The sequence below is a fragment of the Neofelis nebulosa genome, chromosome 9 (genome assembly GCF_028018385.1).
Source record: "Neofelis nebulosa isolate mNeoNeb1 chromosome 9, mNeoNeb1.pri, whole genome shotgun sequence".
Taxonomy (NCBI): domain Eukaryota; kingdom Metazoa; phylum Chordata; class Mammalia; order Carnivora; family Felidae; genus Neofelis; species Neofelis nebulosa.
In genome coordinates this window covers 112,481,118-112,499,063 of record NC_080790.1, presented here as the reverse complement: position 1 = coordinate 112,499,063, position 17,946 = coordinate 112,481,118, and the positions used below count along the sequence as shown (strand labels likewise).

The following is a 17,946-nucleotide window of genomic DNA, read 5'->3' as shown; positions in this document are numbered from 1 at the left end:
ATTTCCCTGTTATAAATAACACACTAATGGACGTTCTCAGATATAAATCTTGAGCACAATCTGTGATCAGTCCCATAAGAAAGATTCCTAGACATGGCATGTCCTGGATTAAAGGGAAGGAACATTTTTAAGGCTTCTGACATCTACTACTGTGGCCTTCCAGAAAGATTGTGATGACCTATGGTCACTGCAGTCGTGAATAAGAGCGTTGTTTTTCTTCACTCGTATCCTTGCTTCGTATTATGCTTACTCATCTGTTTATTCACCTCTTACGGCCTTATCCCCTTCTGCCTTGTGTTGGAGCTGACTTTTTATATCTCCCCTCGTTCCTTGCAGGACTAGCACGGTCATGTGGCACCCCATAAGTACTGACGGGGTGCTTCTAACTCCTTCGGTAGCTGCCTAGCATACACAGATTTCCGTCTGGCCCCACAGGAAGCCTCTTCCAAACATGCAACATGAAAACAAATTTTTCCTGATTATAAAATAATAACAAAGAAGTACATAAGTAATGCGCAATATTACTTCCCAAAGAAAAACACTAATAACATTTTGAGATGGATTCTCCCAGACCCTTTGTCCTGTCCACACATTAGATGGATGTGTGGTGGTTTTCATGACCCAAATAGGATCAAGTTAAACTATTTTATAATTTTTTATATCTTTCTAAATTTGTTTATGTTTTATTTTATGTTAGAGAGAGAGAGAGAGAGAGAGAGAGAGAGAGCTGGGGAGAAGCAGAGAGAGAGGGAGACGCAGAATCCAAAGCAGGGTCGAGGCTCTGAGCTGTCAGCACAGAGCCTGATGCAGGGCTCGAACCCACGGACCATGAGATCGTGACCTGAGCTGAAGTCAGGCACTTAACCGACTGAGCCACTCAGGTGCCCCTTTTTCTTTTTTCTTGGCTTTTCTTCTCTTCTCTTCTCTTTTCTTTTCTCTTTCTTTTCTTTTTGTTGCATTTTCTTTTCTTAAAATTTTTTAAAAGGTACAAATTTAGAGAGACAGGATCGTGTGGTGGTTAAAAATCAGGGACCATGCACCATTTCTTACTTGATATATTTTAGACGTCTTTCCACGTAAATGCTAGGTTGGTTTTGCTCATTCTTTTGGACGGTTTTCTGATATTCTGGTGCATGGCTGTGCCGCAATTTCTCTGGCAATTTCCCGCCTGACGAATTTCTCCTCCATTGTTTTTGCTATTGCAAACAATGCCACGGTGAGCGCCTTTCCACGTGTACCTATGTGAGCCCGTGTGACTTATTTTATAGAAGAAATGCCTAGAAGTGGAATTACCAGCTCAGTGGGTATGTAGATTTTTAAAGGTTTTTCGTACCCATTACCCAATGGCCCTCCATACATGTCACCCCAATTTAAACTCCCACCAGTGAGCTCTGACAGTGCCTGTGTTCCTACATCTGGAAACAGGCATCACACAACCACATGCATCATCCTGGGCCTTTGTCTTTTTCCTTGCATGGGTGTGATGGTATCTCTTTGTCACTTTAATTTTCTTTCCATGGTCATGGGATTAAACGTATGCTAGGGTAATCATATGTTCAGTGATCGTTTGTATTTCTTTTTTTTTTAATATGTTTACTTGACAGTTTTTTTTTTTTTAATTTTTAAGTTTTTATTTTTTTATTTTTGAGAGAGAGCACATGAGCAGAGGAAGGTCGGGGGTGGGGGAGGGGACAGAGGATCTGAAGCGGGCTCTGCGAGGACAGCAGAGAGCCCGATGTGGGGCTCAAACTCACGAACTGAGATCATGTCCTGAGCTGAAACCAAGTTGGACGCTTAACCAACTGAGCCACCCAGGTGCCCTAATCGTTTGTATTTCTTACCAAAATTGCCTGCTCATTGTCCTTTCTTGGTGTGTTTGACCCATCCTCTTGTGTTTTTCTTACTGATTTATAAGTACTTTGTAATATTAATTATAGTAAATCTCTGTCTATGTATATGTTATGTATTTTTTCCCTATTTTATTGATCTTTTTTCAACCACTTTTCTCTTTCTTCTTCAGCTTGGACAATTTCCACTGGTCTATCTTCAAGTTTACAGAACTTTTCCTCTGTCTTCTCAATTCCACAAATAAGCTCACCCATTGAATGGTTTAATTTAAGATATTCGTCTTTTTTCCGTTGAGAATTTCCATTTGGTTCTTTTTTTTTTTTTCTTTCAAATAGTTTCTCTTGCTCGGCTAAAAGTTCTCTTTTCACTTGCTATTGCCGTATTTCCCCGTATTTCACTGAGCCTCGTTCCGAGAGCTGCTTTAAAGTCCTTGTCCAATAATTCCCACATCTATATTGGTTTAAGGTTACTCTCTGTTGTTGCCTTTTCCCTTGAAGAATGGGTCATGTTTTTCTGGTTCTTCCTATGTTGAGTCATCTGGGACTGTAACTCCAGGCATTGAGATGTCTGGATTCTGTTATTTTATTTCAGCAGCCTGCCTGGGCTGGGTCCAAACTGCAAACCTCATCTCACCCTATGGGAGGAAACAACTCGAATCTCAGCTCACTTCTTTTATCTTTAGCCGACTGCTTGCTGTCTGCTGTATACATGCATGGGTCAGAGTCGCCCAGAGGCTTGGGCAGAGTTTATATACAAATCTGGGATTTTCTTTCTCTGACTTCTTCCCTCCAGGGCTTCCCCCTCACTGTCTAGTGGCCCTGGTTGACCCAGGCTGTTTCTTGGCTCCTCGGGTCAGAAACATGTGGGCTACCCGTTGAAGTTTTTACTGCTCTGCACCTCACCCCAGATGTGGTCTGACTTAGGGCAAAGTCACCCAAAGTCCAATTTGCCCCATGCTGGCTCCTTCCTCCAAGTTCAGACTCCTTTCCAAAATCCTTCTGTTTTGTTCACGCTCAGGTAGTTGTCTAGTTTTTTTGGTTTTTATTTTCTTTTTTTTGGGGGGGGGGCTTGTTTTGTTTTGCTTTCCTTTTCCGAGTTTATTGTTACCTGTGGAAGGGACCACGTACAAGGAGCTTCCTCTTCCATACGGGAAATGGAACTACACTTTGCTTGCTTGGCTGGTATATGCAAGTTTAATATCTTTGCCTAGTCAAATTTATCGATCTTTTTCCTTTATGGTTTCTGAGTGGGCACTCGGCTTCAAACTCTCTCCACCTCACGAGTATAAAACGCTGTGTTTCCAAGTCGAATGGAAGTTGGATTCGTGTCCGATGTGCAGTTTCTTCTAGTTGGATCAAAGCTGCCAAAGCCAAGGCTAATGTAGTTGCAGTGGGCGTAGAGAGGACAGGAGAGGGCAGAACCACCAGGTGGGATGACAGAGACATCGGCTAATTGGCTATCCCTGGAGACGCGACTGAGCCCCACAGATTGGGAGACGAGGTGACGCGGTTGACGAAGAACATCTTTGCGCTGGCGTGTGTCATTCTTCAGCCAGACCTCAGCCCAGAAGCACGTGGCTCTTAGCCAGACCTGTCACTCTTGCTGCAGCCCCATTTATTTTCAGCTGGCGTGAGATACAGACGTGTTTCCCAGCAGGACGCGCAGGAAAAAAAGCTGTGTGGGTTTCCCTGCTTGGATGCTCGCTCCCACCTGGGGCCATTCTGCTCCTCAGAAAGGCAGTAGAGCATCGTGGTCGAGGACCCAGGTTTGGGGGTTAGGGGTGCCTGGATCCAAACTGTGACCGTACCGTTGGAAGCTGCTTAACTGCCCTGAGCCTCAGTTTCTCCTTCTTATGAGATCGGCATGAAGGCGCTGTTTCCTAGCGCTGTGAGGACTTAGGTGCTCGGTGAGGTTTAGCACAGTAGCTGGCACAGGGGAAACTCGCTCGGTGACTAAGGGGCACCGCACTGTCAGGCAGAGGTGTGGTATTTTGCCGCCTCCTGCTTCGTGGCCTTTGGCCAGCTCTGCAATCTGTGGTTCTGTCTGCAGGAATTTCCACGTCTGGAACGAAGGCTGGTTTGTGCGGACTGACCTGGGCCCCTCGTACGGTGGATGGCAGGTCCTGGACGCCACCCCCCAGGAGAGGAGCCAAGGTAACCCTCCAGCAGCCCTGCTTACCGCCCCCTCCTCTGGGTTTCGCCCTATGTCCCGGCCTCTCAATTCTGTGCAGCAGTGGACGCGGCTCAGGAAAGCCACCCGAGGGCTCGATGGAAGGAAAGGAAGGCTCGATGTCAGGAAGGCTCGATGGAACGGAGACAAAATATTTTCAGCATAGATTTCCCATCCTAATTTTCCTTGGCTCAGGCTGCTACTTGGACGAGTGGCTTCGCCCACGCGACTGTTGTCACTGCTGTGGAGGCCCTGGCACGTGCCAGGCGACAAGGGGAAGACGCCACTCTCTGCCAACAGGGATTTCCCCACACTGCCTCGAGGAGCCTGTCCCTCCCAGCACAGAAACCTTCCGGTCCCCTGTTGCCCAGGGATTTCGCCCAGAGTCCCCCGCTCAGCTGGAGACCTCCGTGATCAGGGCCCCCAGCACCTCTGTCCCCTCCACGGTGCCCCTCTGCCAAGCCAAGCTCTCCTCATGCAGGCTGGCCCCCTCCCTGTCCCGGTGCCCAGGGCTTCGGCTCCCACTTCCGGCCTCTCCCTTTGCGGCTTGGGCCCCAGACTCTCCAGGAAGTCTTCTTCTTTCCGCTTGTGACCCGCGGGCCGTGTGTCGCGCGGGCTACATTCGTGTTGAATGTCACATGAAACTGTATCCTGTGTATCCACATCTACACCTGTCTCTGCCTGTCTGATCCACCTCGGCCAAGTGCGGGAGGCGCGAGGGGACAGGCAGGGCTTGGGAGCTCAGAGGAGCAAGACCCCTGCGGGCTGGGTTTAGGGTATTCTTCTGGGAATAGGGGGTGAGGATTTGGGAAGGTAGAAAAGGGCACAAGACGGCAAAATTTTCCTCTTTGGGAGACAGCCCCCCGGGGCGGCCAGCGGGTTGCGGGACTGGCCAGTCTTCCCGAGAAGTGCCATCTGAGCGGGCTGTCACCACGACAGATAACAGCACCCCCGGGAGGGCCCGTGCCCAGGGCCAAAGGAGTGGGGCAGGCAGCCGGGGCCGAAGCAGTCTCAGGGGGTAGAGGCAGAGAAGCTGTGTCGCCGTGGGCGGCCTCCCCGGGGTGAGCTCTCGCCCGCCTGGCCTGGCTTTTGGCACGCATCCAATCTCTATTCCTGGGCCACCAGGGGTGTTCCAGTGCGGCCCCGCTTCGGTGACCGCCGTGCGAGAGGGTGACGTGAACCTGGACTTCGACATGCCCTTCGTCTTCGCGGAGGTGAACGCCGACCGCATCACCTGGATCCATGACGTCCGCAACAACACCCAGAAGCAGAATTCCACGGACACCCGCAGCATCGGCAGGTACATCAGCACCAAGGCGGTGGGCAGCAACTCTCGCATGGACATCACGGAGAAGTACAAGTATCCAGAAGGTAGGAAGGGGGCACGGCCCCTGGGGGCTGCGCCGCCCAGGGCTGGGCGGTGGGAAGACGGCTTTGAGGGTGGAGGAGGGAGAGAATTCCTCCTCCTCCTCCTGTGCTCTCAGCCCGTTCGGCCTGAATGGGAGGACTGCTCCCTGGCGCCTAACGCCCAGTTCCTCCGACTGTTTCCAGTGGGGACGGAGCCATCACAGGCAGACGCGGCGCCCGTGGAATGTTGCTGCAGGGCCTGGCAGCTGGCAGTGCAGCTCCTCTCCGGCCGGGTCCCTTTCCCACAACTGGGGTGACAGCCCTGCAATGGGACATCACGAGGAGAAACACGACTCCCGTGGGAGGCTGCCCAGGGACTTTAGGAGAAATTGCTAGCCTAAAAGAAATACAGGCAGGAAACACTCTCCGGACTCCAAAATGGGCAAAGCCCCCGAAGATGTGGGTCCGTGCCTCGGTGCTCCCCTAAAGGGACCCAGAGCACGCCCTGGAGTGAAGCCCAAAACTCTCACAAATGCTGGCTGTTGATGTCGGCTGCAGCTCACAAAAGAGGAAAGCTGAGCACAGGAGACGGGGTCTGATTCCAAGTCTGGTGGCGGAAGGTGGGGAACCTGCCCGGGTAGTGGTATTTATGGGCATTTGGAAGCATAGGCCTAGGGTAATGAGACCGGTAGCCTCAGTTTGGTCCCTAAGCTGCCTCTGCAGGCCATCCCCAGGGCTGGGACCAGACAGCCCTTCTCTCAGTCAATAAACATGGACTGAGACCCAGCTGGTGCCCGCTGCGTGATCAGCTCCAGGGAGGCAATGAGTGACACAGCGGACAGGGGCCCTGCCCTCCCTGAGCTCACAGGCCAGGGGGAAGGGAGATGTTGAAGAATTTTCAACACTGTCATGATGTAGAAACAAGGGTAGGGGCCGGGGGGCAGGAGGTCAGTTCCCGTCATACACCTATAACCAGGAGACCTCAAGCAGGAGTCTTAGGATCTCCGATCCCTGGCTCCCTTCCCGGTAACATGAGAACAGCAATGCCTGTCTTCAGTAGGATTTAAATGAACTTGTGCAGGGGCGCCTGGGTGGCTCCGTCGGTTGAGCGCCCGACTTCGGCTCAGGTCACGATCTCGCGGTTTGTGAGTCCGAGCCCCGCGTCGGGCTCTATGCTGACGGCTCGGAGCCTGGAGCCTGCTTCAGATTCTGTGTCTCCTCCTCTCTCTGCCCCTCCCCTGCTCATGCTCTCTCTGTCTCCCAATAATAAATAAACGTTAAAAAATAAATAAATGAGTAAATGAGCTTGTGCACAGGAAGGGCCAAGAGCAGTGCCTGGCACAGTGAGGATGTATTAAATAGTGGTGATTTTTATCAACTTGGACTTCTGTCGCTGCACTGAAATGATGACCTCCCAAGGTGCCTTTTGAAGTGTACTGCTTCCTTGGACATATGTCCTGTGGATTTCCTTACCTTGCTGTCACCCCTTGATTCTGCTTACTGAGGGGCTCTGCCTGTCCCAGCCAAACCTCCTCACCAATGGAGAAGGGCTGGGCCGTGGCCAGGTTGGGGTGAGTCCATGCAGGACAGTGCCCCAGCCTCTGCGTGACAGCAGAGCTGATGACTGTTGTCCCCGGTTCTCCTTACCTAATGATGCCGCCGGCCTGTCTCCGAGGGCCCCGGGGAGGAAAAGCTCATAAAATGGGTTGCTAAGCATTTGCACAACGTCAACACCAAGGGAAAAGACAGTAGCAGGAAGCTGAGTCTTGAGTAAGCTCAGCAGGTGACCTATATAGGTATCTGGGCTCTGCGCCTCGTTGTGCAAACACGCCTGCTTTGAGGTCCTGGGGACAGAAGGCTCAGCTCCCTGCACAGACACCAGCCCTGGGTGTGGACTTACAACTCTGCTAGAAGATGGGAAGGCACCAGAAAGAACCCAGCCCACCAGGAGCTTTCAGCTTGGGTAATCTGGCTGCCTGTCTCCTTTTCAGTAGGATGTTCGGGGGGAACCTTGGACTACGGGTATAGACACGTGGGGACTGGCCCTCTTCTCTGCTTCTAACCCCATGATTAGACCAGTTGCTTGGATCGGTCGCGTCTTCTCTTAAGGCCTTCCTTTTAACATGATGGCCTTGGATGGGTTGGCCTCTGAGGTCTCAGCCAGTTGTTACATGTCACTTACGGGAAAGGCCTCGCTAAGTTGTAAAGTGCTTACGATAAGTCATCTGGTGTCTTAAAAATGTCACAAGTTGGTTGGGGAAGACGGGGGCCGTTAAGTATGGTCTGCAGATACAAACATGGGAATCCTTCCTTGTGTATGTCTGCCCACATTCCTGGAGGGTCAGTGCACCTTCTCCTTGATCTTGGGTCTATCGTCAGGTCAAGGCAGGGAGCCTTATGTGAACTGTGTGGCCACCATTGGCCCAGAGGTGTGGAGGTGGCTACTCACCTTAATGCCCAAGAGCCACGACCTTGAGGGTCACCATGGCCATTCTCCAGGGGACATCTCTACCGTCACATTTAGCAGTGTTCACAATCTGAGTCAGAGTCAGAAAATCCATCCTTGGGGTTTTAAAACCTGAACTCTCTCGACAATTTAAACCAGTCATAACGCGGGACCAAATCAACCACGGGAAGTTCTTTTTTGACACAGACAGAAGTGCCACTCTTTGACCCCAAAGTACCTCTGGAAACAAAGCAGAATAACACGGTGAAGTGGTTTGGAAAAAAAAAAAAATTTTTTTTTAATGAAGCCAATTCTAAATCATAACCTTTTTTCCCCACTTTTTTTTTTTTTTAATTTTTTTAATGTTTATTTATTTTTGAGACAGAGAGAGACAGAGCATGAACAGGGGAGGAGCAGAGAGAGAGGGAGACACAGAATCCGAAACAGGCTCCAGGCTCTGAGCTGTCGGCACAGAGCCCGACGTGGGGCTCGAACTCACGGACCATGAGATCGTGACCTGAGCCGAAGTCAGACGCTTAACCGACCGAGCCACCCAGGCGCCCCTCCCCACTTTTTGCTTATGAACTCACTCTAACCTTTTTTGACTCCGTTTTTGTTACTTTTTCTGTTTTAAAAGCTCCTTTCTTCATTTTGAGTGGGAGAGCGTGAGAGCGAGCGTGAGAGGGGAAGGGGCAGAGAGAGAGGATCCCAAGCAGGCTCTGTGCTGTCCTTGCAGAGCCTGGCGTGTGGCTCGAACTCACGAGCCTTGAGATCATGACCTGGGCCAAAATCAAGAGTCGGACGCTTAACCAACTGAGCCACACGAGTGTCCCCGTCACTTATTTTTAAAGTACCTGCTTGTTCTCGCCAGGGACCGTTTATCCAAACATAAATAAGTAAAACAAAGAAAAGGGGCACGAAATCTACACTGATTAAGGTGAGCAAAATATCAAGCCAGATGGTAAGTTGGTGCAGGTGTCGCTAAAGCTTTCCCCACTGAAAGGGAAAGCACCACAGACTGGTGGGTCTGGGAGCCTCGCGTTAAGGAGGATGAAATGGAGGCCCCGAGAGCGTGGCCACTTGCTTCGATGAGAATCGTGGCTCAGTGGGCAAAGCCAACTAGTCCCAGGCTGCCTTTCCAGGTAGAGCGCTGTCCTTTGTCCAGGCTCCACCCCCTCCCTGAGATGTTTCCCTCTTTTCCAACCACACAGGTTCCAGCCAGGAGAGACAAGTGTTTGAGAAGGCTTTGGGGAAACTTAAACCCCGCATGGCTTTTGGTGCGACGTCTGCGAGACACTTGGAAGGAGGGGGGAGGGAGCCCAGCATCTCTGGGAAGTTCAAGGTCACTGGCATCCTGGAGGTGGGCAAAGAAGTCAACATGGCCCTGATACTCAAAAACCTGACGAGCGACATGAAGACGGTGACCGTGAACATGACGGCCTGGACCATCGTCTACAACGGCACACTGGTACACGAAGTGTGGAAGGACTCTGTCACGATATCCCTGGATCCCGAAGAAGGTAACTTGCCCTGTGGTTTGTGGGGACGCCATGCATCCAAGGCGGCTCATGTTCTTTTGGGGTTGGAGGGTTCCTGTTGGAACGGATTCAGCTGACTAAGAGAGGAGCAGCCCATGGTCGCTGTGGTTAAGCCTTGGGTTTTGAAGTTTTGAAAGCTGTCACAGTGAGAACAGTGCAGGTCAGGGCGGTGCCAACCCAGATCCTTCTACACCCCTGGGGGGAGGAAGGAAGGAGGCTCTGGCAGTTAATAGCCACACCGCAACGTCCCTTGCAGGTACACGCACTTCGCTCAGCGTGCAGAGAGCTTCTTCACATCCTCTCTCATTTGATCTTCTGAAACGGGCAGATTTCAGTATCCCCTTTCCCAGAGGCAGAAACTGAGGCTTGGAGACATTGTGACCTTGCTTTAAGAGCTTACGCGTCACAGCTAGCGGCAGTACGGGGGTCTCAGCCCTGGGCGTCCTGATGCTAAATCCAGGCCCACCCCCCATTTTCTAGATTATATGTCTGCCTACCCTTCCCACACGCCTCACCCCCACCCCACCCCAGCGCACCCCACCCCCACCCCACAACGAATCACTTTTCAGATTTGCCCCCCGGACGGGTCGCAATACAGAGCAGGGTCTCAAACCCTTGTCCAATGTTCCTTCCCACACCGCAGCCACAGGGGAAGCTTCCCGATTTCCCCCGGCAGTGATGGGTGTTCTTGGAGGCCAGAGAATCTGGGAGGAGCAGAAACTCCCCAGTCCTGGGTAGCGCAGATGGGAAAGGAGCGAGTCGGGGCAGAAAAAGGCCCGGCGCTCTGAGAGGATTAGAAGGCAGGCGTGCCCACGTTGGCAAAATCCGCCAAGCTGTTATGAAAAGTTGGGACTTACAAAGCAGATTAACAAGGGTGGGGTGGCTATTTGCTTCCCATAATAAAAACTGATTAATTATACAGCCCGTCTTGAAAGAAGAGCTCTGTCTATAGGGACACTGAGAGGTGTTACACCTGTCAGGAGGCTGCAGCCCTAGCAACCTGTCTTCTGGCAGAATTTCAGCAGAAATCTTCCCCCCTCCAGAAGCAACCGCCGGGCTGCTGTCTCCCTTCAAGGCTCTAGGGGAGAGCTATTTTTGTGGACCAAAAAGAATTCACGTGAGAGAAAGGGTTGAAACAACAACTCACTCTGCACATCCATCTGTACAGTCGAGGCAGGCCTCGTACATTCCTCCAGTGCGAACAGCCGAGGCAGCTTCCCTCTCAAAGGGCATAGGGGTGCCGGGGCACCCCGGGCCACCCAGCGTGACCCCTGGGAGAGAGGTGGGAATGGCCTGGACCACAGAGGAGGGAGAGGGGCCCTGAGACTTGGGAAAAGCCAGGTGAATGGACAGAAGCTGGGGGAGGCATTTCTAGCCGAAGGAACCTTGTGGTTTGGCCACCATGTGTCTGTGTGGTCAAAGGAACAATGACAATCACTAAGGGCTCTTTCAAGGGGGAGGTGAGTTGGGCTCAGTGATGCAGGGCCAGACGGATGCATCGGAACGTGATTTCTTTTCTTTTCTTTTCTGTTTAATTTATCGTCAAGTTAGCTAACGTGCAGGGTATGCAGTGTGCCCTTGGCTTTGGGAGTGGATTCCCATGATTCATCACTTCCATACAACACCCAGTGCGCATCCCAACAAGCGCCCTCCTCAATGCCCATCCCCCATTTCCCCCCCCCACCAACCCTCACTTTGCTCTCTGTGTTTGAGAGTCTCTTATGGTTTGCCTTCCTCTCTGTTTTTACCTCATTTTTCCTATCCTTTCCCCCTTATGATCATCTGTTCGTTTCTGAGCCAGCAAGGAGCTTTTTGAAGTGGCATGGGAGAGGAGGAACATGATTTTGGAGGGGGTGGGTGGGGGGAGCGCTTCCAAAGCCGCGTCCGCCTGGTGTGCGGGCGGGGGGTACTCAGAAGCAGGAGAGATCAGCGGTGGCGAGGTGGCTCGGGGACGTGTCGCAATAGAATCCCAGGCTATTCGATTTCTTCAGCCGATCCCTGGCTTCCCTTCCTAGTTAAGATTTTGTTGTCATCGCCATTGTCGTCATCGTTAGGCAATCGGCTAACATTTGTATTCTTCCCTGCCCTCTGACATGTTCCAGGAAGGGAAGTGTCTCCAGCCCATCCAACCCATCCTCCTGGGAAGCTGTCCAGCCAGCCGGAGTCCTGGTCCCTCCCCAGCCTCGGCTCTAGAGGCTGCACAGAACAGGGGCCTGTTTCCCACCGGGCCCAGCAGGGAGGGCTCAGTCAAGCCCCGGGCTGCAGACATTCCCTGCCGGCTCCCGAAGCCTTGGCTTGGTATCATCAGCTCTGAAGGTTCCAGAAGTCCACCCCACTCTCTCTCACTCTGCCCTCCCCGGCTTCTCCTTCCAGAAATAAAGCATCCCGTGAAGATTACATACGCTCAGTACGAGAAGTACCTAAAGGCAGACAACATGATCCGGACCACTGCCGTGTGCCAGGTCTCCGACGAGGCAGAGGTAGTGGTAGAAAGGGACATCATCCTGGACAACCCCAGCCTGACCCTGGAGGTAAGGGGGGTGGTGAATGGGCGCCTCCCCAGCCAGCCCAGCCCTACCAATACCCCCAAACCGCAAAGCAGCTCCTTCCCCGCTGAGAGGGTCAGGGACCTAGGTCCAGCCTCCGCCAAGTGGATGGCCCAGCGTTCCCGCTCAGACCGGAATCCTTGTTTCTGGTAATAAACAAACACATTTGCCCCTGGGCTTCTTCGGATCAGGTTCCAGATGCACTGGGGGCATCAGCTGAGAAGCCGCTGGAGGGGTTCCTCAGCTCTGAACACCTGCCGTGTTCCAGGCGGGGCCAGGCTCGAGAATCACAGAGACTCACAAGGGGTGGGTCTAGCCCACAGCCTAGCCGCTGGCCACGTTTGCAGAGCATCGTCTAGACTGTGCTTCAGAGTGGGCAGTGGTCCCCCACCTCAGAAGGGCAGCCCCTGTCCTGGCCAGGGAGTTTAGGGGAAAACAGAGAGGGGCAGCCGTTCAGCCCTTGGGCCTGACCTTGTACCCAGGCCCCAACATTTCCCAGCAGCCACCCTGAGTTAAGTCCCTTGATCTCTGTGGCTCCGTTGCTCTAACTCTGTCATCGCGATAATAAAATACCTTCCTTGCAGGGGCCGTTTCCCCAGACAAGCGTTTCCTGACGCGCCCCCTCCCTGCCCCGCCAAATAAGGCTCGGTCTCCAGTTATACGTCCCTGAGAGCCTTCTGTGCTCTTACTTTATGGCATCTGTTCTAGTTCAAGTTATACCTGTATTTGTGCACTTTGACCTTGGCTCCGTTCCCCTACCCGTCTGTAAACTCCACCCGGGGAGGCGCTGCCCCTGCTCTGGGCCCATCACTGGCTCCCCTGCTGCCACATCTTAGAAGCTAATCAGATTTTGTAAAATAGTCATGAGCAGAGCAGGGCACTTGGCTTCCGGCTTGCCTTCTTCCCCACCCGTGCGTCCTCGTCATCAGCCGGTGCTTGTCCCCTGTGTGCCAAAGCCTCTCCTGCTTCCCAAGGCATTTCCAAGAACCGCGCATCCTCTCCGTGGACGTGATGGACAGCTGAAGCTGGGAGGGGACGCTGGGTAGCAGCTGGTTCAGTTATGAAAACATTGTGTTAAAATGATCAGTGTTTAAGTGAAGGTAATTTTCCCCCCATTATACTCCTTTATCCAGTATCATCAAATATTCTTATAGCTTTATCTTTTTTTTAAATTTTTTAATGTATTTATTTTTTTCATTTTTAAAGCTCATTTATTTTTGAGAGACAGAGAGGCAGAGCATGAGCAGGGGAGAGGCAGAGAGAGAAAGAGAGAGAAACAGAATCAGAAGCAGGCTCCAGGCTCTGGGCCGTCAGCACAGAGCCCAACGCAGGGCTCGAACTTAAGAACCGTGAGATCATAACCTGAGCCAAAGTCAGACACTCAACCACCGGAGCCACCCAGGCGCCCCTGTAGCTTTATCATTTCTCTTTTATTCAACACTGTTGTGCAACACTGTTGCTTTTGGATTTCCATATCGAGTGGCCTTTGTCTTTGAAGAGACTATAATATCTTTAGAAAGGAGATCAGAATACAAATAGGCTGGAAATGTGCCACCAAGAACTCTCTTACTTAATTTTTCAAAGGGCATCTGATCTCTCTTCTTTCGGACATCTCTGTGAGAATTTGCTCCTAACACAATCTCGCCTTGACATCAGCCTGCAGAGCACCACGCATTCTTACCTTGATTTGAAAGAATCCGTGCACAGCTCACTCAGAGCAGGGTGTGGATTTCTAAACCCGTGAGGGTAATCTGTATGAAAAGGTAACCATTTGGATGAAGTCCCGTTCTCTAACCCAGCACGGATTCGCAGCAAACATTGAGGACGTTATACTGTGGAATCAGACCATGAAATCTGAACTTTGTCCCAAAGGATGATGTCCCTCACGTTGGCCCGTGAACCACTGATAATCAGATTCAGATTTCTGGTGGCTCTTATCCTCCCTTTTGGGTGCACATACAGATTTGGGTCAACAGGACAGGGTGGTAAGCAGCAATAAGGCAAGAAGAACAAATAACACGAAAACCAAATATCAGTGTGAACACTACATCAGTGTTTACGTATCCATGAGCTCATCTGGCTCCTTCTTTGGAAGGCAGGGAGGGACAGAAGCACAGCTCTCTCTTCGACAGCAAACAAATAGTCCAGCTTGCTTTCCTGATGGGAACCCGAGGCTTCTCTGGCCAAGGACAGTGCGGGGCGGGAGCCCCGTCCAGACCACACATGACACGCAGGGAAAACTTTGGCTCCAGAAGTTTCAAAGGACATCGATAGACCGGGGTGTCATCAGAGAGTGGCCTGAATTGAGGGGCCCAATGCCATGTCCTGTGGAGAGGAGCATGAGGCTCTGAGTGGGGGTCTGAGTGGGCTCAGGCCTCCCAGGGAGAGGGCTTCCAGGCTGGAAGGGAAGAAAAAGACCGGTGAGTGGGAGCCTCAAAGAAAATACTGCTTTTATCTTTTCTTTTTTTTTTTTTAAATTTTTTTAATGTTTATTTTTTTTTTTGAGAGTGAGAGAGAGACAGAGTGTGAGTGGGGGAGGGGTACAGAGAGAGAGGGAGACACAGAATCCAAGGCAGTCTCCAGGCTCTGAGCTGGAGCTCAGCACAGAGCCCCACGCGGGGCTCGAACTCACGCACAAGTGGGGGAGGGGCAGAGAGAGCGGGAGAGGGAATCCCAAGCAGGCTCCATACCGTCAGCGCGGAATCCCACGTGGGGCTTGAACTCACGAACTGTGAGATCGCGACCGGAGCTGAAACCAAGACTGGGGGACGCTTAACCGACCGAGTCACCCAGGAGCCCCAGGAAAGTTCTAAGTTCAGAATGAAACAGTCCCCCGCCCTCTGAGCAGCCCACGTGGAACGGGCCCTCCTGGGAAGCAGGGCTGCCCTTCCCAGCACGACCAGGAAGAGGGGCAGAGAAGACAAAGTGCTCTCAGTCACTACAACGTGCCGCCTCTCCCTCCGAGCCTGGGGTCCCGTCGGAAGCACGGGGCCTGGCAGCAGTCCCCCAGGGAGCCCCTGCAGGGGTGGCTGCCCGTCACTGAGCTGTCCACCCAGCCTGCGTGGGCTCTCACCAAGTGGCAGGTGAGGCTACCAGCCCATGTCCCGACTCCGGCAACCCTTCTCCTCGTAGGTGCTGGACCAGGCCCGGGTGCAGCAGCCCGTGAACGTCCAGATGCTCTTCTCCAACCCGCTGGATGAGCCCGTGAAGGACTGCGTGCTGATGGTGGAGGGCAGCGGGCTGCTGCTGGGAAGCCTCAGGATTGAGTGAGTCCCGGGCCTGAGGGGCCAGTGTGGGGCGGTGGGCGGGGGTCGGAGGCGGCCTCCCCGCAGCACCTGGGAGAGTCTGCACGTGAGCACGCACGTTTGCATCTGGTTTGGGGGTTGACCAGACTTGAACTCCCAGGAAGTCCAGATCACCGGCGCTGGGAGCCAGTCCTCAGGGCTTTCCGTATGTGGGAGATCATGGGGCTCCCTCTCTCCCCAGCTGAGGAGCCCCAAGCTAGCAGGGGGTGGGGCATGACTCAGGGAGGGAGCCAGAGGGAGCCCCACCAGCGCAGGACTTGAGGCTGCAGGGGGCCCCTCTAGCCCGAGGTCCGCGAACCTCGCCATCAACCCTGACGGTGCGCTTCCCCACCAGCGTGCCGACCCTGCGCCCCAAGGAGCGGTCCCGGGTGCGTTTTGAGATCCTGCCCACCCGGAGTGGCACCAAGCAGCTGCTCGCTGACTTCTCCTGCAACAAATTCCCTGCGATCAAGGCCATGCTGTCCATCGACGTGGCCGAATGAAGGGCGCGAGGGGGCCCCATACAAACTTGGGTAACAAGGGGCAGGCGGCGCTCGCCTGTGGAGTGAGCCCTCCCGCCCATGATGTCCAGCCTGGGAAATCCACGACGTCCCCCGAGCCGGCCCGGACGGGACCCCCAGCCTCCGGCACATGCACGCCCCCGTCCCCCCCCCCCCTTTCCCGGGCTGGGCTGGCTACCTCCCGCCCTGAGACGCATTCACTTTTGCACGTTCCCATGAGCCCCGTGGCCCTGCTCGGCCCTCAAGGCCAGCAATGCTGCAGGACAGAGTGGCATCTGACCCAGCGACTCTCTGAATGGCTGTGGGGGAGGAGACGGTGCGGACGGTTTGCTGATCCCAAGCCTATGCAGTTGGGACATTCCCGCTCCTCCTTCCGGCCACCGCAGGAGGCACTGTCCCGCACTCACACTGTCGTGGCACTCACATCTTTACACTCAAAATAAAAGTTAAAAAGAACACAATTAGCACAAGCTGTACTAGACTGCTGCTTTGCCTAAGGTGGTGGAGGAGGAAGGGGGGCGGGGGCCATGTTCTTTTGCAGAAGGGATGACCCAAGGACATCTTGTTCCCCACATGCCAGTGTCCAAAGGGAGTGTGGGCTTGTGTGGGACAGATCACTGTTCTGCAGTTCAGTGAATAAACTTTCTAATAGGATGTCCAAAAATAGACGAGGTTGCCCGGAGAGGGAGCCCCTTGTCCCAGGCAGGCTTTGCGTGCTCTCTGTGTGGCTGCTGGGCCGAGTGGGAAGGGACCTCAAAGTCCTCCCTGGAACCCTTTTGCAGAGGAGACTCCCGGAGAGGCCCAGCCTCTGCTCACACCGGGCTCTTCCCTCCTCAAAGCCGCACCTCTCCTCCTGCAGCCAGGAGGCCACAGCACTGCTAACTCAGCCGGAACCTTCTCTGCCTTCGAGCACGCTTTGGTGGTTCCTCGGTCTCCCTGCCCCTCGAAATGACCCCAAGCAGAGCCTATAGCTTCCCGGTCCCTTGTGCTGACAGATTCCATTTTGGCAATCATACCGTGCTCTCTTGAGTCGGCCAGTCCAGGCTAAACAGAAGCTTCTGCCTCAACGTCCAGCTCAAAGCGTCTGCCTTCTGCTCGGCTCAGGCCCGACCTGCTCCTCCTTCCTTCCCCCTTCCCCTCATATGGCTTGATCCACTGATGTCGGCCAGCGTGTGAAGGCAGGCTTTCGCCACTACATGTTCCATGATGGGGGCAACATGGCCCTTAATTTCAGTCCCCAGAGATTCACCCCACTACTTCTAACCGCACTGGAAGGTCCTGTGCTTTTTCCTGAGCCCACTTGCCCTTAGTGGGGTCCCCTGGCCCATGGGACGCTCGCAACCTCCTTGATCCACCAAAAGGGCTGGCTGGCCCCAGCTGCCTCTTTCCTCCTCCTGCCACTCAAGCCGCTCCAGGCTCAGCTTCCCACCTCCACGGTTTCCTGGAGGCAGCCGCCACCAGCACTCGTGCCCAACTCTGCTCCCAACATCAAGGAACCATCACCAGACCCCGGCTCCCGTGTCTAAACGCAGCAGAGGCTTCCCCTGCGGAGCGAGGGGCTTGTCTCTCTTCCCGAAAGTTCTGCCACCCTCTCCAAGCGTTCTGGGGGCCTTGGCCCTGCACTAGGCCTGAAGATGCGGTGTTCCGTTCCTCCTCGGAAATTCTGCAGCAGTCCCCAGTGAGGTAGGAGAGGGTGAAATCAACAGACACCTACTCCCGTCTCTGAGAGAAAGAAGGAAATCCGTATCTTGCCATCCCTGGGAGGCCTGCCCCAGACCTTACTTTCCACAAACAGTCATCTTATCAGCAAGCATTTCCGGAGGGACCTACTTTGTGCCAGGCTTTCTGCTGGGCATGGGGTCAAGAGAGATTAAAAATCAACCACAGCATGATCCCTATCCTTGGGTTTCTCCTGGAGTGACACTCCTAAGGTGTCACATTAAAAATCCATCTGGAGGGGCTCCTGGGTGGCTCGGTCGGTTAAGCGCTGACTTCAGCTCAGGTCATGATCTCACGGTTCGTGAGTTCGAGCCCCACGTCCGGCTCTGTGCTGACAGCTCAGAGCCTGGAGCCTGCTTTGGATTCTGTGTCTCCCTCTCTCTCTGCCCCTCCCCTGCTCATGCTCTGTCTCTCTCTCTCTCTCTGCCAAAAATAAATAAACATTAAAAAAAATTTTTTTAAAACAGGGAGGGGGACAAAACAGAAGAGACTCATAAATCTGGAGAACAAACTGAGGGTTTCGGGAGG

The 17,946-nt window shown here is 53.4% G+C and overlaps 1 protein-coding gene across 1 annotated transcript in view; it reads left to right on the top strand.

The window, feature by feature from the left end:
- Positions 1-16,161, top strand: part of TGM3 (transglutaminase 3) — a 39,005-nt gene extending 22,844 nt beyond the window's left edge. The window contains exons 8-13 of the mRNA XM_058685103.1: positions 3,898-4,001; positions 5,143-5,388; positions 9,022-9,330; positions 11,722-11,879; positions 15,027-15,160; positions 15,534-16,161. Of these exons, the coding sequence (XP_058541086.1) occupies positions 3,898-4,001; positions 5,143-5,388; positions 9,022-9,330; positions 11,722-11,879; positions 15,027-15,160; positions 15,534-15,681 (1,099 nt within the window). The 3' untranslated portion in view covers positions 15,682-16,161. The remainder of the gene's footprint in view (positions 1-3,897; positions 4,002-5,142; positions 5,389-9,021; positions 9,331-11,721; positions 11,880-15,026; positions 15,161-15,533) is intronic.
- The last annotated feature ends 1,785 nt before the right edge of the window (positions 16,162-17,946 follow it).